At 37.1% G+C, this 15,140-nt stretch overlaps 1 protein-coding gene across 3 annotated transcripts in view; it reads right to left on the bottom strand.

The window, feature by feature from the left end:
* Nucleotides 1-15,140, bottom strand: part of LOC107014671 — a 30,970-nt gene that overhangs the window by 14,805 nt on the left and 1,025 nt on the right. For all 3 annotated transcript variants that reach the window (XM_027915279.1, XM_015214692.2, XM_027915280.1), the window contains exons 3-13: nucleotides 14,082-14,198; nucleotides 13,899-13,981; nucleotides 9,692-9,838; nucleotides 9,451-9,599; nucleotides 9,237-9,367; nucleotides 9,005-9,127; nucleotides 8,852-8,925; nucleotides 5,342-5,929; nucleotides 5,115-5,226; nucleotides 4,857-4,994; nucleotides 280-609 (exon numbers count right to left, since the gene is read on the bottom strand). In XM_027915279.1, coding sequence (XP_027771080.1) covers nucleotides 280-609; nucleotides 4,857-4,994; nucleotides 5,115-5,226; nucleotides 5,342-5,929; nucleotides 8,852-8,925; nucleotides 9,005-9,127; nucleotides 9,237-9,367; nucleotides 9,451-9,599; nucleotides 9,692-9,838; nucleotides 13,899-13,981; nucleotides 14,082-14,198 — 1,992 coding nt within the window. The remainder of the gene's footprint in view (nucleotides 1-279; nucleotides 610-4,856; nucleotides 4,995-5,114; nucleotides 5,227-5,341; nucleotides 5,930-8,851; nucleotides 8,926-9,004; nucleotides 9,128-9,236; nucleotides 9,368-9,450; nucleotides 9,600-9,691; nucleotides 9,839-13,898; nucleotides 13,982-14,081; nucleotides 14,199-15,140) is intronic.

Raw genomic sequence — 15,140 nt, 5'->3', positions numbered from 1 at the left:
GGTCAGTTAGATTATTTACCTTATTCCCAAAAAAAAGAAGGGTGATGAATATTCTATCATATTCATCAGTTGGAAGCAAACGATGGTTTTCTCTTTTCTATTGGAAGTTCACTATTTATTATGAGTATCATAGTTTTCAAACAACAGAGCCACTCGCAACCTACTCTGCGCAACAAGGAGGTAACATGCACTCCTGAACCATAAAGTTGTGAATAATGCATGTAACCAGGAAAGAAAGAAATATCACTAGATAGTAGGTAAACACACTAATATCCATACCTGAGATGGTTTTTGACCTATAAAAACCTTCCCAGCTGCCAAGCACTTCTGAACACAGATCCAAGCCATTTCTGAGAGTAAGCAACAAAATTTCTCCCATAAAATGGAGCTGACAACTGATTTATGTGCGTCCATGTGCTCACTTTGAGCTTGAAGCACTGGCTGCTTTAAGAATCCCCCTTGAGAAGAAAATTTTGAGATACTAGAGTCCTCAGAGGATTTTCTAACTAAAGGTTGGCTACATGAATTCCCTTCTTTTAGTAGTTTGCACAAAACAAAAAAGAAATGATGCAAAGTCTGAAATTCTGATAGAACGCAGTCCAACTGTACCTGGAAAAGAGGCAAAAAGGATTAAAACTGACAAATATAACTGGAGAACAATTTTCATAGTAATACAACATTAGAAGACATGCAGCCACAAGAAAGGGAAATTGTGAGAAATATATTGTTGAAATTGTGTATCTACATTATTAGATTGAGGCCCTATTTATAGACACTACATTGGACTCCTTTTCAAATTAGGATTCCTATTTCTATTCCAAGTAGAATTTATATATTTATTCCTATTCTAACACTCTCCCTCAAGCTGGTGCATGCAAATCATATGTACCTAGCTTGCTACGAATATAATTAATACATGCGAGGACCAGTGAGGCACTTGCGGAAGATATTTGCAAGTTGATCATTCGACTTCACAAATTTTGTAACAATATCTCATGAGTATCTTTTCCATCACAAAGTGACCGTCAATCTCAATGTGCTTAGTCCTTTCATGAAACACTAGATTTGATGCGATATGAAGGGCCACTTGATTATCACTGACAAGTTCCATCGGACCGATTTCGCCAAATTTTAGCTCTCTCGGAAGCTGTTTGATCCAAATTAGCTCATAAGAATCTGCAGCCATTGCTCGATATTCTGATTCTGCACTAGATCGAGCAACCAACTTTGTTTTTAACTCTTTGAGGACACCAAATTACCTCCTACTAATACACAACATCATGATGTCGAATGTCTATCAGAGGGTGATCTTGACCAAACAGCGTCTTTATCCAGTGATATGCTCATGGCCTTGATCCTTAAAGAGTAGTCCTTTACCAGGAGCTGACTTTATATGTCGACAATCGCTTCCCAATGACTATCACAAGGGGAAGTCATAAACTGACTCACAACACTCCCAGAAAAAGAGATGTCATATCTAGTCACCGTGAGATAATTCAACTTTCCAACCAGTCGTCTATACCTTTCAGGATTATTGAGTGGCTCCTCATGTCCTGGAAGGAGTTTAACATTCGGATCCATAAGAGTGTCAATGGGTCTAAATCTCATCATTTTTGTCTTCTCAAAAATGTCTAAAGCATACTTGCGTTGAGAAATAACAATACCTGATCTAAACTGAGCCCTCAATACCTGATACTTCAGTCCGCCAAGGTATTTAGTTTGGAAATGCTTAAAGAAATTTTGCTTCAAATTAGTGATATCATCTTGATCATTGCCAGTGACAATAATATCATCAACATAAACCAAAAAAATACACCAATTTGGTGCAGAATGCCGATAAAACACAAATGATCAGCTTCATTACGAGTGATGCCGAACTCTTAAAACGTTGTGCTAAACTTTGCAAACCAGGCTCGATGACACTGTTTCAGACCATAGAATGACTTACACAAACGGCATACAAGGCTACTAGACTCCCCCTTAGCAACAAAACCAGGTGGTTGCTCAATATAGACTACTTTCCGCAAGATCACCATGTGGAAAAGCATTTTCAATGTCCAACTGATGAAGAGGCCAATGAAGAATTGCAGTCATAGATAAAAAAAGTCAAACAAATGTTATTTTAGCCATAGAAGAGAAAGTATCACTATAATTAAGTCTAAAATCTAAATATCTGAGTATACCCTTCGGCAACAAGGCGAGACTAAAGCCGATCAACCTGACTGCGTGGGACCAATTTTGACTGCATAAACCCAACGACAACCAACCGTAGACAGAGAGACAAGTTTCCAAGTACCACTCATATGTAAAGCAGACATCTAATCAATCATAGCCTGCCGACATCCAGAATGAGTAAGTGTTTCACCAATAGCCTTAGGAATGGTAATTGAGGACAAAGATGGTACAAAGGCATAATGGGGTGATGGGAGACTATGATAACTCAAGAAAGTATAATGTGGGTTAGCATTTCTAATAGGAAGCGCAATTGGTTGACTAGAAGGAGTCAAGTCCGCCGTAGGAGCAGGGTCCGATGCATGACATGAATAATCTAGGACTAGTGGGGGTGGACGACGATGATAAGTCAAAAAGATGTAGAAGTAATTGTAAATTCCTCAAAAGTTGGTACAAGCAAAGATATGAGGTATAGGTAAGACCTCAAAGACATCAAAATGATCAGAAGATGTATAATAAGGTTTCAAAGAATGTGACATCAGCAAACATAAGGTATCAACGAATATCAAGTGAATAGCAACGGTACCCTCTTTTGAACTCGAGAGTAACCAAGAAAGACACATGTGAGAGAATGAGTTGCTAATTTATCTTTACCCGGGGTTTAGTTATGAACAAAGCAAGTGCTCCCAAGACACGAGGAAATAGTATGGAATGTGGAACCTGATTCTTAATCGAAAATGAGGGCATTCTATTAATCAAATAACAAGATGCAAGACATGCATCACCCTAAAAACGCAACGAAGCCTGGGATTAAATAAGAGTGCGGGCAATTTCAATGAGATGTTTATTTTTCATTTCTGTCACACCACTCTGTTGAGGTGTGTTGTTGAGGGGTGTACAGGAAGAAATTGTGAATAAACAATATCATACGGGAGTGATATGTTACCAAAAATATGATCAGAAGCGCCCGAGTCCATGACCTATGATCCAAGAGTACTAGACTGTGAAACACAAGCATGAGAATTAGCTGCACCATGAACAATAAGCTGAGTAACCGAGGGTACTTGTGGAGACATTTGCTTACTTGCTTGATACCGAAGGAACTCATCATATTTTGCATGAGCAATATGAGCATTATTAGGTGGTCGATAGCAACAAATGCTACTTGTGGAGATGTTTGCTTACTTGCGCGATTTCGAAAGGACTCTATTCCTTATAATAGTAGGATCATAACTGGGTGGTGGACCATACAAAATATGACATATGTCACGAGTATGTCCAAGCTTATAACAATAACTACACTTGAATTGAGATCTTCCAAAACCACCTCTTTCTCGCCGATTCTCCATAGGATGATATATTCGTTAGTCTATTATTTGAGATGCCAAAATAAAAGAGTCAATGGTGGATGTTGAAACTACTTTGATGTTATGAGGCGCGGCTAAACAAAGTAGATAAGAAAATAATTCATCAATTATAGATACTGCATGACTAGCTGAAATCTAATCACGCACGAAACAAGGTCAGGAGAAAGTTCAGCAAGTGTAAGAACTAGAAATAATGTTTGTATGTGCTCTTGTTGTTTGTTCACATTAGTAGTGACTTGTCATCAACGTTTCAAATTCCTCCATAATTGCTTGTACCTAAATAGACATTGGATTCTTATTTCTTTAAATTGGTCATTCTAGATATCACATCATAAAACCGAGAAATATCATTATTATATAAGGAGAAACAGGGCATTAAGTTAGAGGCGATTGACCGCCATAAGAGACTACATAATTGAGCATCAACCTTCTCCCATAGTGTTTTGGCTTTACCATATTCCTCACTAGCATCTACCTTTTCATCTACAACATAAGCATTGTTGGTTAAGTGATCTTGGATGCCTTGGCCCTTGCACCACAACTCAACAGAAGAAGCCCAAGCTAAAAAGTTTGAGCTTCCCATTAATTGGTTCAGTAGTGATCATAGCACTTGAACTTCCTATATTCTTGGAGCCAAGAATATCAAATCCCAAACGACATATTCTGAAATTAGAATACACTCACCCAAAAAAAAAAAAGGAATTTTGGGGCCAAAATCTGATTGCTAGAATGGCTGACTTCCGGAACTGGAACTACCGGAAATAGATCTGACTGCCGGAAAAAGAGATCTGATTACCAAAAACTGATCTGGAACTGTTGGAAATAGATCTGACTGCCGGAAAAAGAGATCTGATCACCAAAACATTGGAATCAGGGAAAAATTATATGGTCAGCCTCCGAATTAAAGAGGTGATTCTACTGGAAAAAGAAAATTGCTGAAAAACACTGCCAGAAAATTTTATCTTCTAGGGCAGCAATTTAGGTCACCGGTAATTGCAGTGACGGCTGATTTTATTTTCTCACCATTGCTCTCATACCATGTGTGAAATATAGGGGAAATATATTATTGAAATTGTGTATATACATTATTACATTGAGACCCTATTTATAGACAGTACATTGGACTCCTTTTCAAATTAGGATTCCTATTCCTATTCTAATTCCTATTCCTATTCTAAGTAGGATTATATATTTATTCCTATTCTAACATAAATAAAAGACAGCACAAGAATTCACCAAGGAAATAAAGATATAGGGTGCTCTAAATTCCAATGCTAACTAACACTCAAAAAGAGTGATTCCGCTATTAGATCTTACCAGCTTTAGAGCATGTCTTAACCCTGTAGTGGTAGCTGAGAGTGAAGATGGCATAGAGCAAAGAAACTGCAGTCCACTTGTTAGACCTCGTGTATTTGAAACTTGTTCAAGAATACACCGACCAACATGTCTCGCATTCTGCAGCAACCAGATAAGGTGGACACAGCATTAACACAGATGCAAGATCCTTCATCAAAAATATAAAATGATTGACTCAGTTGTCCATTTGTATGTAACTTTTTGGAATGAAACTATTACATCGTTGGGATCCACGAGCAGAAGAATCAAACTGTCACTCATCATTGGCTCCCATGTCCACTGCTTCCTTAGCTCTCCTTGCTCCATTCTGATGATAAAATGAGCAGTCGACCTGTAATAACCTCCAGAAAATAATCAAGAAAAGTGCTTATATGAACACGAAATTCTTCTGATCCCTAGCAAAACCTCAGAATCAACAGCATTAAGCCATAGGATCAACTGCAAACCTCTTGAAAAGCCTAATTAGAGGCATACACTTTGTTGAGACCCTAATGGAGTTTTTAGACTCCACTCCCTCACCACCATCATTTGAACCAGATGGAACCTTCCAACTGAAAGCATGAGAGACATCTGAACCACAGTTTCTCAACCAGTGACTGGCTGAAGGTGTCATACCAAACTCATTATCAGATTCAAGAAAAGGAAGACGTGACAGAGCCCAGAAAACAGACTTAGCAAATGATACTGGAAGAATCAAGGGATCAGTTTCAACCAAAACCTCAAACCACAACATTGGGATGCACATCCAATCCCCACATAAAGCTGATGTTATATCAGCTTGAGAACTAAATTCGTTCCAACAACTGACATCATTTTCTTCAAAATCACAACCAAACAAATTTTCTCGGTCCTCTTCTTCATCAAGCTGTAACGGCAAGCATCTTTCACCACTTGTAGCAAGTTGATACTTCAAAATTGAAGTTACCAGAGCAGAAGCATCAGAAACTATAATAGCTTGAATAGCATCAAATGCAGGTTGACGGAGAGAACTGTGAAGTGATGAATCCTTCAGAGAGGACACAAGAGAAGGTCCCCTACAGAATTAAGCAGGACAATGCAGAAGTATGTATCAGAAGCCACTATCCCACATTCAATTGTAGATTTATGGTTGCTTTGAGACAGCAGTCGAGAATATATGCATATTGAAATATGTGAATTTCAACAAAGTAATACAATGACGTAGAAGAGAGGTTCGTGAAAACACTATACTCAAGTATGCAATCTTTCAAGAATAGCCTAGGCCCATTGTCCAGATTGATGTACTATTAAAAATATTGTTAGTAATAATGAGAGGTTATTTCATGTTAACAAAATTCTGCAAATAAGTTGACTTACCTTAGAATAGGCAAATAACCACTACAATGTCACTTGTGTTAAGATAACTGTTTAAGACTAATAATATCTCACGCTCTTTAACGCAGTATTGAACTTCACATGGTTTCAGAATCAAAGAGAAATAATGTCTGCATCCAGGCCAATATAGTGACGGGAAAAGTTTTCTTTTCTTTTTCTTTTTCTTTTTTTGAATTGAAGGTAGGCATCAGCCCATTTATTAATATAAAAAAGGAAACAAAACCATTTACAAAGACAAGGTCCAACTGGTCCAAAAGAAACAAAAGTTCTCGTTTCTTTAATGTATGGTCACCGGAAAAGTTTTTCAGCATGTTTGAGCAAAGGTTTATAAACTGCTTGAAGGTTTGTGTCAATCCCGTCTCCTGTAAGCCAACAAACTACACCAGGAGCTTCGTCTCAGAGAGAGACCAGTGTTTTGGGAAGCGAGAAGCGGAAAAAAGCGACGAGGGCTTGCTTCACAGAAGCGAGAAGCGTGAAGCGAAGCGCGCGCTTTTTTTAAAAAAAGCGACATTTAGTATAAAAATAAAAAAATATTAAATAACTAAATAGAGGTAATATAGTCTTAGATTGAAAGAAATTACATAGGCAAAAATACTCATAAGTCATAACATATAAAGCAAAATATTAAAAACATAATTAAATCACAAAGATTCAAACTCCTATTCTTCAACAAGGCTGCTAGACTGATCACAAAATAAATAAATAAAAGCAAAAGAATTGAAAAAAAAGAAGAGGAGGCAGCAGTCAGTAATTAGAAACAGAGCAGGCAGCAGAGATGAAGAAAAGATGAGAAGTAGAAAAAACTAGAGTAGTCGAAACTCAAAGAGATGAAGAGATGAAGCACAGGCGAAGATTGTATATTTCAGGAGAAAAGAAACTCATAGAGATGAACTAATAAACATTAGCTAAAAAAGAGATGAACAAAAAGTTACCTGCAGTCGCGGTCGAGGTTGAAGAGAGAGGCAGCCTCAGTCGAGATCGTCAGGAGAGAAAGAAGGGAAAGAAGTATTGTGAAAGAAGAGTCGCGAGGAGAGAAAGAAGGGAAAGAGTCGCGAGGAGAGAGAAGGTTATATTTCAGATTTTTTTAAAAAAAAACTTAATTTTTTTAAAAAAAAAACCTAATTGTCGCTTTTTTTATAAAAAGCGCGCTTTATTGCGCTTTTGCCTTAGGGTCGCTTCTCGCTTCTTCATCTGAAGCGAGAGCTTTTTTCAGATCGCCTCGCCTCAAGATAAAAAAGCGCACAAGGGTCGCTTCGCTTTGAAGCGCGCTTTTTTGCGCTTTTCACAACACTGAGAGAGACAGACATTGACCCAACAGTACTAAGCGCCACTGCACAAACCCTCACTCGCTGTCACATTGACTGCCATGTATTGGCACACGAAATCATGGGCCAATGGTTGTCTCAGTCATTGCCATGCGTATAGCATGTAAGGAACAAACTTTGTGCAATGATTACTAGGAATATTCTTGATTCTTCTTTTCAAGCTGGAGCATATAGGTCATAGGTCCAATTATAATATAGTGCACATTAATTTAACAGATATACTTGGGAGTAACAGTATCCTTTAAATAAGGTAACTTACCTTATTTTATTTTTTATGACTAAATAAGGTAACTTACCTAATTAAAGTAGGTCAACAATTCACATATAGGAAACAATGATATAATGATTTTAATCATCTCGAAAGGTTGTTTCTTCTCCGGGTGTCTCTCTCTTTCACACAATCAACATAACTCCTATGTTTTTGCTTCGCTTACAGGTCAAATAGACTTTCCTCAGATTCACTTTTAAGGTACATCCAGTTTTGCTCAATTGAATGACAAGAATAAATAGCACAAACTGCTATCCTACGCCTCTTTAACATACTGCACAATTTTTTATCGAGAAAAAATTGACAAATATTCTTGTTTGACTTTTAAAAGGTCAGCGTAAAGAATCAACGCGAGGGGAGGAGTAAGTGCAAAAAGAAAATATCAACAAGATGTAGGCCATGTTTGCTCAAGTCAGGAAAGGGCATTACTTCATCGCCTGAAGCGATAAAGTGATGAGAAACGAGGGGTTATCGCTTCACCTCAATTATGAACATTTTGAATTTGAAAAAAGAAAGATACATCTAATTCGCTCGCTTCGACCCTCGCTCCGATCCATAAATGACTAAGGAACCAACAACTCTATCTTCTTAAATAACCTATATCCTCCCCACTACGGACCCTCTGCTATCCACTGCAGCAGAGCTGTTTCATGGGGCTATGATACTTTAGAGAAGAAATTGACCCCAACGGAAACCATACCGTTCTTTAAATCCAAACTTTGAATAGATAATTAATATCGACTTAAATATACATCAGATGCTAAAATTAGTTATTTTATTTGGTTATTATAGTACTAAAATCATATATTTTGGAATTTTCTGCTCCTAGTAATGTGTGTGATGCACTTCAAAAAATAAGAGTACACTTTGAGCTTCAGGGCCAAAGGACCTTGAAGCGTTTTCTGCTTCTCTTTTGAACATTGTGACTGAAGCAAATCTAACGTAACCAATGCAAGGGACGAAATCAACAGTCACTCAATCATATGAATAATTGACCTCTAGGTACATACCACATATGTGCACATTCATATGGCGGAGAAGGCGGGTTCATAGTATAACCTCGGTGAACTATGAGAAGAGCTATCTGCAATATATTGAATCTCATGATGAATAAGACAGAACATCAACATCAACACACTTTGGGCTGAAGACAAGATAATAACCTGGCAAGCTTTTTTTCTCATGAGCAAGCTGAAGTTGCTACTCACAGTAGCTTGATGCAAGAGAAAATAAAGAAGATTTCTCCGTTGTTTTTCATGTTCTCCATCTTGTAAAGCTTCAAGAGACTGCAAGGTTTACACATGAGAGCGGAAACATAACTAGGACCACAGATAGATCAATCGAAAGAAGATAACCACACATTATTAAAATTACATAGCTGAGTGAAAAATATGCCTGTAGAAAAGGCAGGAAAAGATCAAAGATTTCCTTATGGCTTTTCTCATTTCGAGTGTGGAAACACTGGCCCAATAGTGTATTGCGCATCACACTTGGAGATAATGAAGTCTTCAACCAAAGCTTATATCCTTAACAAAGTGCGATTGGAGATATATCAGGAATTAATGGAAGGAGTGAACAGAAAACCAAAAAGGTATGTATGGAAACATACCAAGCATCTCAAACAATAATCTCAGACAATTAACAGCATAAGAAAATTCTGGTGAATCATCACTGATATGGTTGAGAACAACACTCAGAAAAATGGGATAGCGATCTAAAATGCCTTCTTCAAAAGCAGGAGGCTCCAAGAATCCAAGCCTTCAAGACACAGAAAAGGTAACAATGAGAAATATAAAAATGAAGAATACAATAGCTCGCACACAAGGGAATAGAAGTCAACTACTTCTTACAATGCTTTGATCCCAAGCCATACAGTAACTCGATCCAACTCAACTCTAGGCCTTAGATTCGGCGTAGATAATGGTGAAACATCTGCTGCCAAATAAGAAATGTACTTCTTTAGCAAATGCTGCAAAGCATCCAACTCTGCTGATTGCCTACAATGAAACAACAAATTAAAAAGACATCAATAAGCTGTGTACATATTAGTTACTCTCATTGTTCTAGTAAGAAAAATAAGAGGAAGTCTTTCCTAAAGAAAGGCTATCCTAACAATACTTCAGGATGGTAATCTAAGAAATTAACTTATTAAGGCAGAAAATCAGAGCCTAATTTACTTTCATAATTTGTTAAGTGTCAAGTGGGCTATAATGAGCTAACATCACTTCTTTTTTCTTCTTCTTTTGATAACTACCTCATTTATCTCTTAATATGGACTATTTTACAAGCTAAAACTTCTTACATTGGCATGGAGCAGCTTATTCTTTGGTTCTCTGGTTTTGCACATGAGGAACTTGGGGTCTGGAGACAACCATAACCTCAAGCTCCACCTGCAGAACCAAGAGGACCAGCTTGATTTATTTAGAGAGAAGAATTCATTAAAAGAGGATGGAATTTCTTTCAAAGAGTTCATTCAAGGATGGTAAATTTATTTAAACATTTCAGCAGCCCTTTGTGAAACAAGACTTGTCACAGAACTCTTCCTGGGGAAATACTCAATTTGTGTCAGTTCACACTCACTTTGGCTCGCATGTATAAATTCTCTTTTGTTTTTCCATTTGGAGTGTGTGGGCATGCCCATCCTCTAGGGAGGAACTCTTCCTACCTCTATGTTTCCTATAAGTGTGGAAGAGAGCATGGATGCTTTGAGAAGGAAATTATTATGGCAGGGAAATAAAGAGGAGAGATTTTTTTTTCTGTCTCAAAAAAAATAAAGAGAAGAGAGATTTCCACTTACTTAAATGGAAAAATCTGAACAGCCCTGAAGGAAGCATGCCTAACACAAGACAAACTCAGGAAAAAAAGGGGTAATCCTCATCAACAGATGTGTCATGTGCAAGCAAACCAATGAGAGTGTTAATCACCTTTTTTGCACTGCCCGGCAGCAGTTAGCCTATGGTATTTTTTCTAATCTATGCTTGGCCTACAATGGGTAATGCCCTACAATATGAAGGATGCTAAAGCCAGCTGGATATTGTGGAGAGTTGACAAGTCCATCAAAAAGATCTGGAGAAATGATCCCAGCAGCCATTTTTTGGAGCATATGGAAAGAGAGAAACAACAGATGCTTTAATGGAATATTAACCTATTTCTGCACTCTTATAGCCCAATGTCTAGTTAGTTTATTTAGCTGGCACTTTTTTGCAAATGTAAACAGTGTGGATAACCTTTTGGATTATGTTAGTTCCCTATCTCTAGTACAGTAGAGTAGTAGGGTTCCCCTTCGACTGTTTCACAAGTTTTTGCCAAGCTAGCTCCATATTTTTCTGTTTGGAGCATCTTTCTTGCACACTGTGCTTTTGTAACTTCGCATTGATGCTTTCTAATATCATTTATTTACTTTACCAAACAATAAAAATCTGACTATTAGAAAAAAAGAAAGGGGTCTGGGAATCAGGAATTTATAGCAGTAAAACGAGTGTTTTTCTAATGAATTTGTTATGGAGGTTCACAAAAGAAGAGCAGCTATCTGGAGCACAGTGATATAAGCGAAGTATAGCAAAGAAGGATTCTGGATGACTAAAAGGATGCCCACTATTTATGGAATTAGTTAGTAGAAAACTATCAGAAACTTAAGGTTGAATCTCAAAGTCAGATTGAGATTTAATGTTAAGGATGGCAGAAAAATCACATTTTGGGAGGTAATTGGTTGGGTAATGGAAAACTGAAGTTTTTATTCCCTGATTTAAATGATTTAAGTCTTCGAGGGGGGGGGGCATGCTTTGAAGGAGTTCTGGTCCCCACAAGGGTGGAAGCCTTTTTTTTTAAGGTTATTACACACTGCGAGGTGCCAAGGTAACATAATTCTTCAAAATGTAGGAGTAAAGCAAGGGGCTGCAAGAGGTAGGATACACTGAGACGGCAAAACTGTTCAAGTGGAATTTCTACAGTTAGTTCAGCTTATAAGGATTTGAATCAGGTTGAATCCCAGATTACATTTTGGCAATGAAAACATATTTGAAAAGTTAAGGTGGCTTGCTCCTCCTGGTTGGTTGAAAGAGAGGCTGTGCTGACTCGTGGTAATCTTTTTTTTAAAATAAAGGTAAAGTTACTAACTCATGATGGACCTAGAAAGAGGGGGATACAGTTTTGTTCAAGATGCTTCTTGTTGTGTGGGCAAGAGGAAGAAACATAAGTCATCTGATTTACATAGCAGAATTACAAGACATTTAACAGATTTGCTCATCAATCCTGGAGTTTTTAGTTGGACATTGCCACGAAGAACTCCTTGAGTTGTAGCATTCTAGAACAAAGGTGGAAACTGCAACAGTAGCAAAGACAGATGGAAAAATGTAACATCAACTAATTGGTGGACAACAAGGGAGGAGAGCAACTCAAGGTGTTTAGAAGATACAAGTAGCAATTACAACAAATTAAGATGATTGTATTCTTCTTTCAAATTTTAGGTGAAAATCTGAATTCATAGATGAACCTGAGGCAGTCATAGATGTATTAGGTTCCTCGTAGGGTGAGCAAGGCTATTTTGTGTAATTTATTTGCGTTTCTCTTTTTTGGCAATCTCGTTTAGTCACTCCATTTTGGTTACCAATGCACTTTTTACTCTGATATCTATATACACAAAAGGAATATGTTATCTTTTCAAAAATAAAATCTAGTGTTCTCTACTGGAAAGCCCACCAAGCAAAATCTTCCCATTATTGGTGGTGTCTATGTTGTTTAGTAATGTGTTCAGTCAATTTATATCCCACAATAACTACAAGCTTTGATGTCCTTCAAAACATTTTTGAAGTAAAGCCCTAAAACAATCATCTTCTTAGAGACTGTTTGGATTGGCTTTTTAAAGTTTTTTTAAGCCAAAAGCACTTTTGGAGTGTTCGGGTAAAGTAAAAAAGTGCTTATAAGCACTTGGTTTTAAGCTAACATGATAAAAATAAGTCAAAAGCCATAAGTTAGAATTTTTAACTTATGATTTTGGCTTATGAGTCAAAAACTAATAGTCAATCCAAACAGGCTCTTAAGTGTTTAAACAATTCCACCAAAATTGGATTTCTGGGTGGAAGAAGACACCTATCCTGCTATATGAATCTCCAAAAGAAAGAAATGGAATAGTCTTAGCATAATTTTTTTTTGAAACTGGTAACTTTAGTCTATATAACCACAGGTATACTACAACAAAAGTGTAGTTCCCCTTCAATAGTCTTTGCATAATTTCTAGCAGAATATAATAGCGAGCAGTTAAGATAAGTTTTAAGGTGATATTTATAGTTATAAGCACTGAAGGAGTTCTACAGATTTATTTCAACATCTATGTGGCCTTCTTTGACCTTGGATTTTTCTTTCATCTAAGGGATGACTATGCAAAGCAATTCAGAACAGTTACCCAGTCAGGTGCAAAGTATTTGAGCCACTTTGTATAACGGTAAGGGTATATATGAGTCACTTTAATACGAGGGGCATATCAGCTCTAAATGGCAAAGTTGAGGGGTATATCAGGCCCATTTCCCAAGTATTTATAATCATTGTCAAGTCTTCATCAAAAAAAGTTACAATTAATGTAAGTCTTAACCGCCAAAAACATTTGACACAAATTGTTGGAGGCATAAAAAACAGCAGGCTAAAGTAAACGAAGAACAGATGCACTGACAACCAAGGAATCGCATCTGATAGTATGAGTTTCATACCAATTGAAGCAAAAAAGACCTAGGAGACAAGTACTCTTATACCACATCAAAACTTAATTACCGTGTACATGTTCGCTCAACCAAAAATGACGACATGGTTTTTTTATAAAGTAATAAATTTAACTAATAGAACGGCAAAAGCATGCCCGTATACAACAAGTATACCCCAAAAAATAGAAAACCTTACAAGAAGACACGATTTTCTATAATAACACCCAATCATGTATACATGTATGAATCATATGATGCACCAAAAAGAAACAAGAGAAAATTGGCTATCCCCACCATATAGTTGAACTGGCTGAGTTACAAACCACTGATTATAGACAACACACAAAGCTAATAGATACAATACCTCAATTTACTCATGCGTCCAGCCAGTCGCAAACCAATAGAACGAGCTCTTCGACCTTTATGGAAAAGTAACGCATAAACTCCCTATACAAAAATGGAAAAATCAAATTAATATGACTGTAACAGAAGACAGTTGAAGCATAATATGAAGTAGAAACATAAAGCATAGAAAGGCAGGTCGAACCGGATACTGTTGGTGTCCACCCAAGGTTAGTTCATGAGTTTTATCGATTGTGTCAATGAATGTTTCAAATTCACTTGCCAAATAAGAATCATCTAACAAAATTGGGAACATTAAAACCTGCAACTCAAAAAAGAGAGCTCTATATCATCACATAAATAAAAATAACAAATGATCACAAATCAAGATGAAATGGAATAAAATGAGAAAATAACATATGGAATTAGCATCAAATCAGTTAAGTAAACTAAAATTGTATTGCTACTAATAAATCAGGATACTCATGGTCATTCACTTCACCTAGCAGCAGAAGATCAATGCTTAATTGAATTGTTCAGGGTTAGGGTTGATTTTCAAGTGTTGTAGTCTGTATGGCTGATAAAGTCAACCCAAGATGTCATTCACAATGAAGCCCCTGAAAAGTGCACACTGTAACCAGACCATCGGCGCTGGCCATGTCATTTTTAGTGGTATTTGCATACTGATGATGCAATGATTAATGCACATTTACAGATGATTGAGCTGGATTACCAGACAGCTCAATCCATCTCTTTTAGCAACAAGACAGATATTCCCTGCTCATTATATTGTCAGGCACTCAACTTGTACAGATACTTTGTTTTTGGGGGGGGATAGTTTACATCTACCATCACATGGAAAACCCTTAATCCTCCATTAGCCTAATACCCTACTAGCTTAATGACAAGAATTTAAACTTAAAGACTTCAAGTTTTAGGTATTCTATGTCCATTTTGTATTATTTTCTGATTGTAGCAATTTCATTAGGTTCTGGAATCTCCTGTATAGTTCTTAGGATATTTAAGTAGCTATCCACTAGGGGAAAGTTTGTGCAGCACTTTAGATGGCAGGTGTCAGCTGGTTTTCGGAAAGAAGATCATTAAATCTCCTAGATAATTCATGACTTGATATTGAGTATGAGCAGTTTTACAATGAACATATATTTGATATTTGAATGTGATTTCTCCCTCCCTTTCTCTTAATTTTGGTCAGCAGCAAACTCAGTCACCTCTTACTCTCCCCTCTCTTTTCCCTCTCTTTACA

This window comes from Solanum pennellii, chromosome 3 (genome assembly GCF_001406875.1).
Source record: "Solanum pennellii chromosome 3, SPENNV200".
NCBI classification, from domain to species: domain Eukaryota; kingdom Viridiplantae; phylum Streptophyta; class Magnoliopsida; order Solanales; family Solanaceae; genus Solanum; species Solanum pennellii.
Note: the sequence above shows the minus strand (reverse complement) of the source record. Positions and strands in the feature narration are given on the sequence as shown.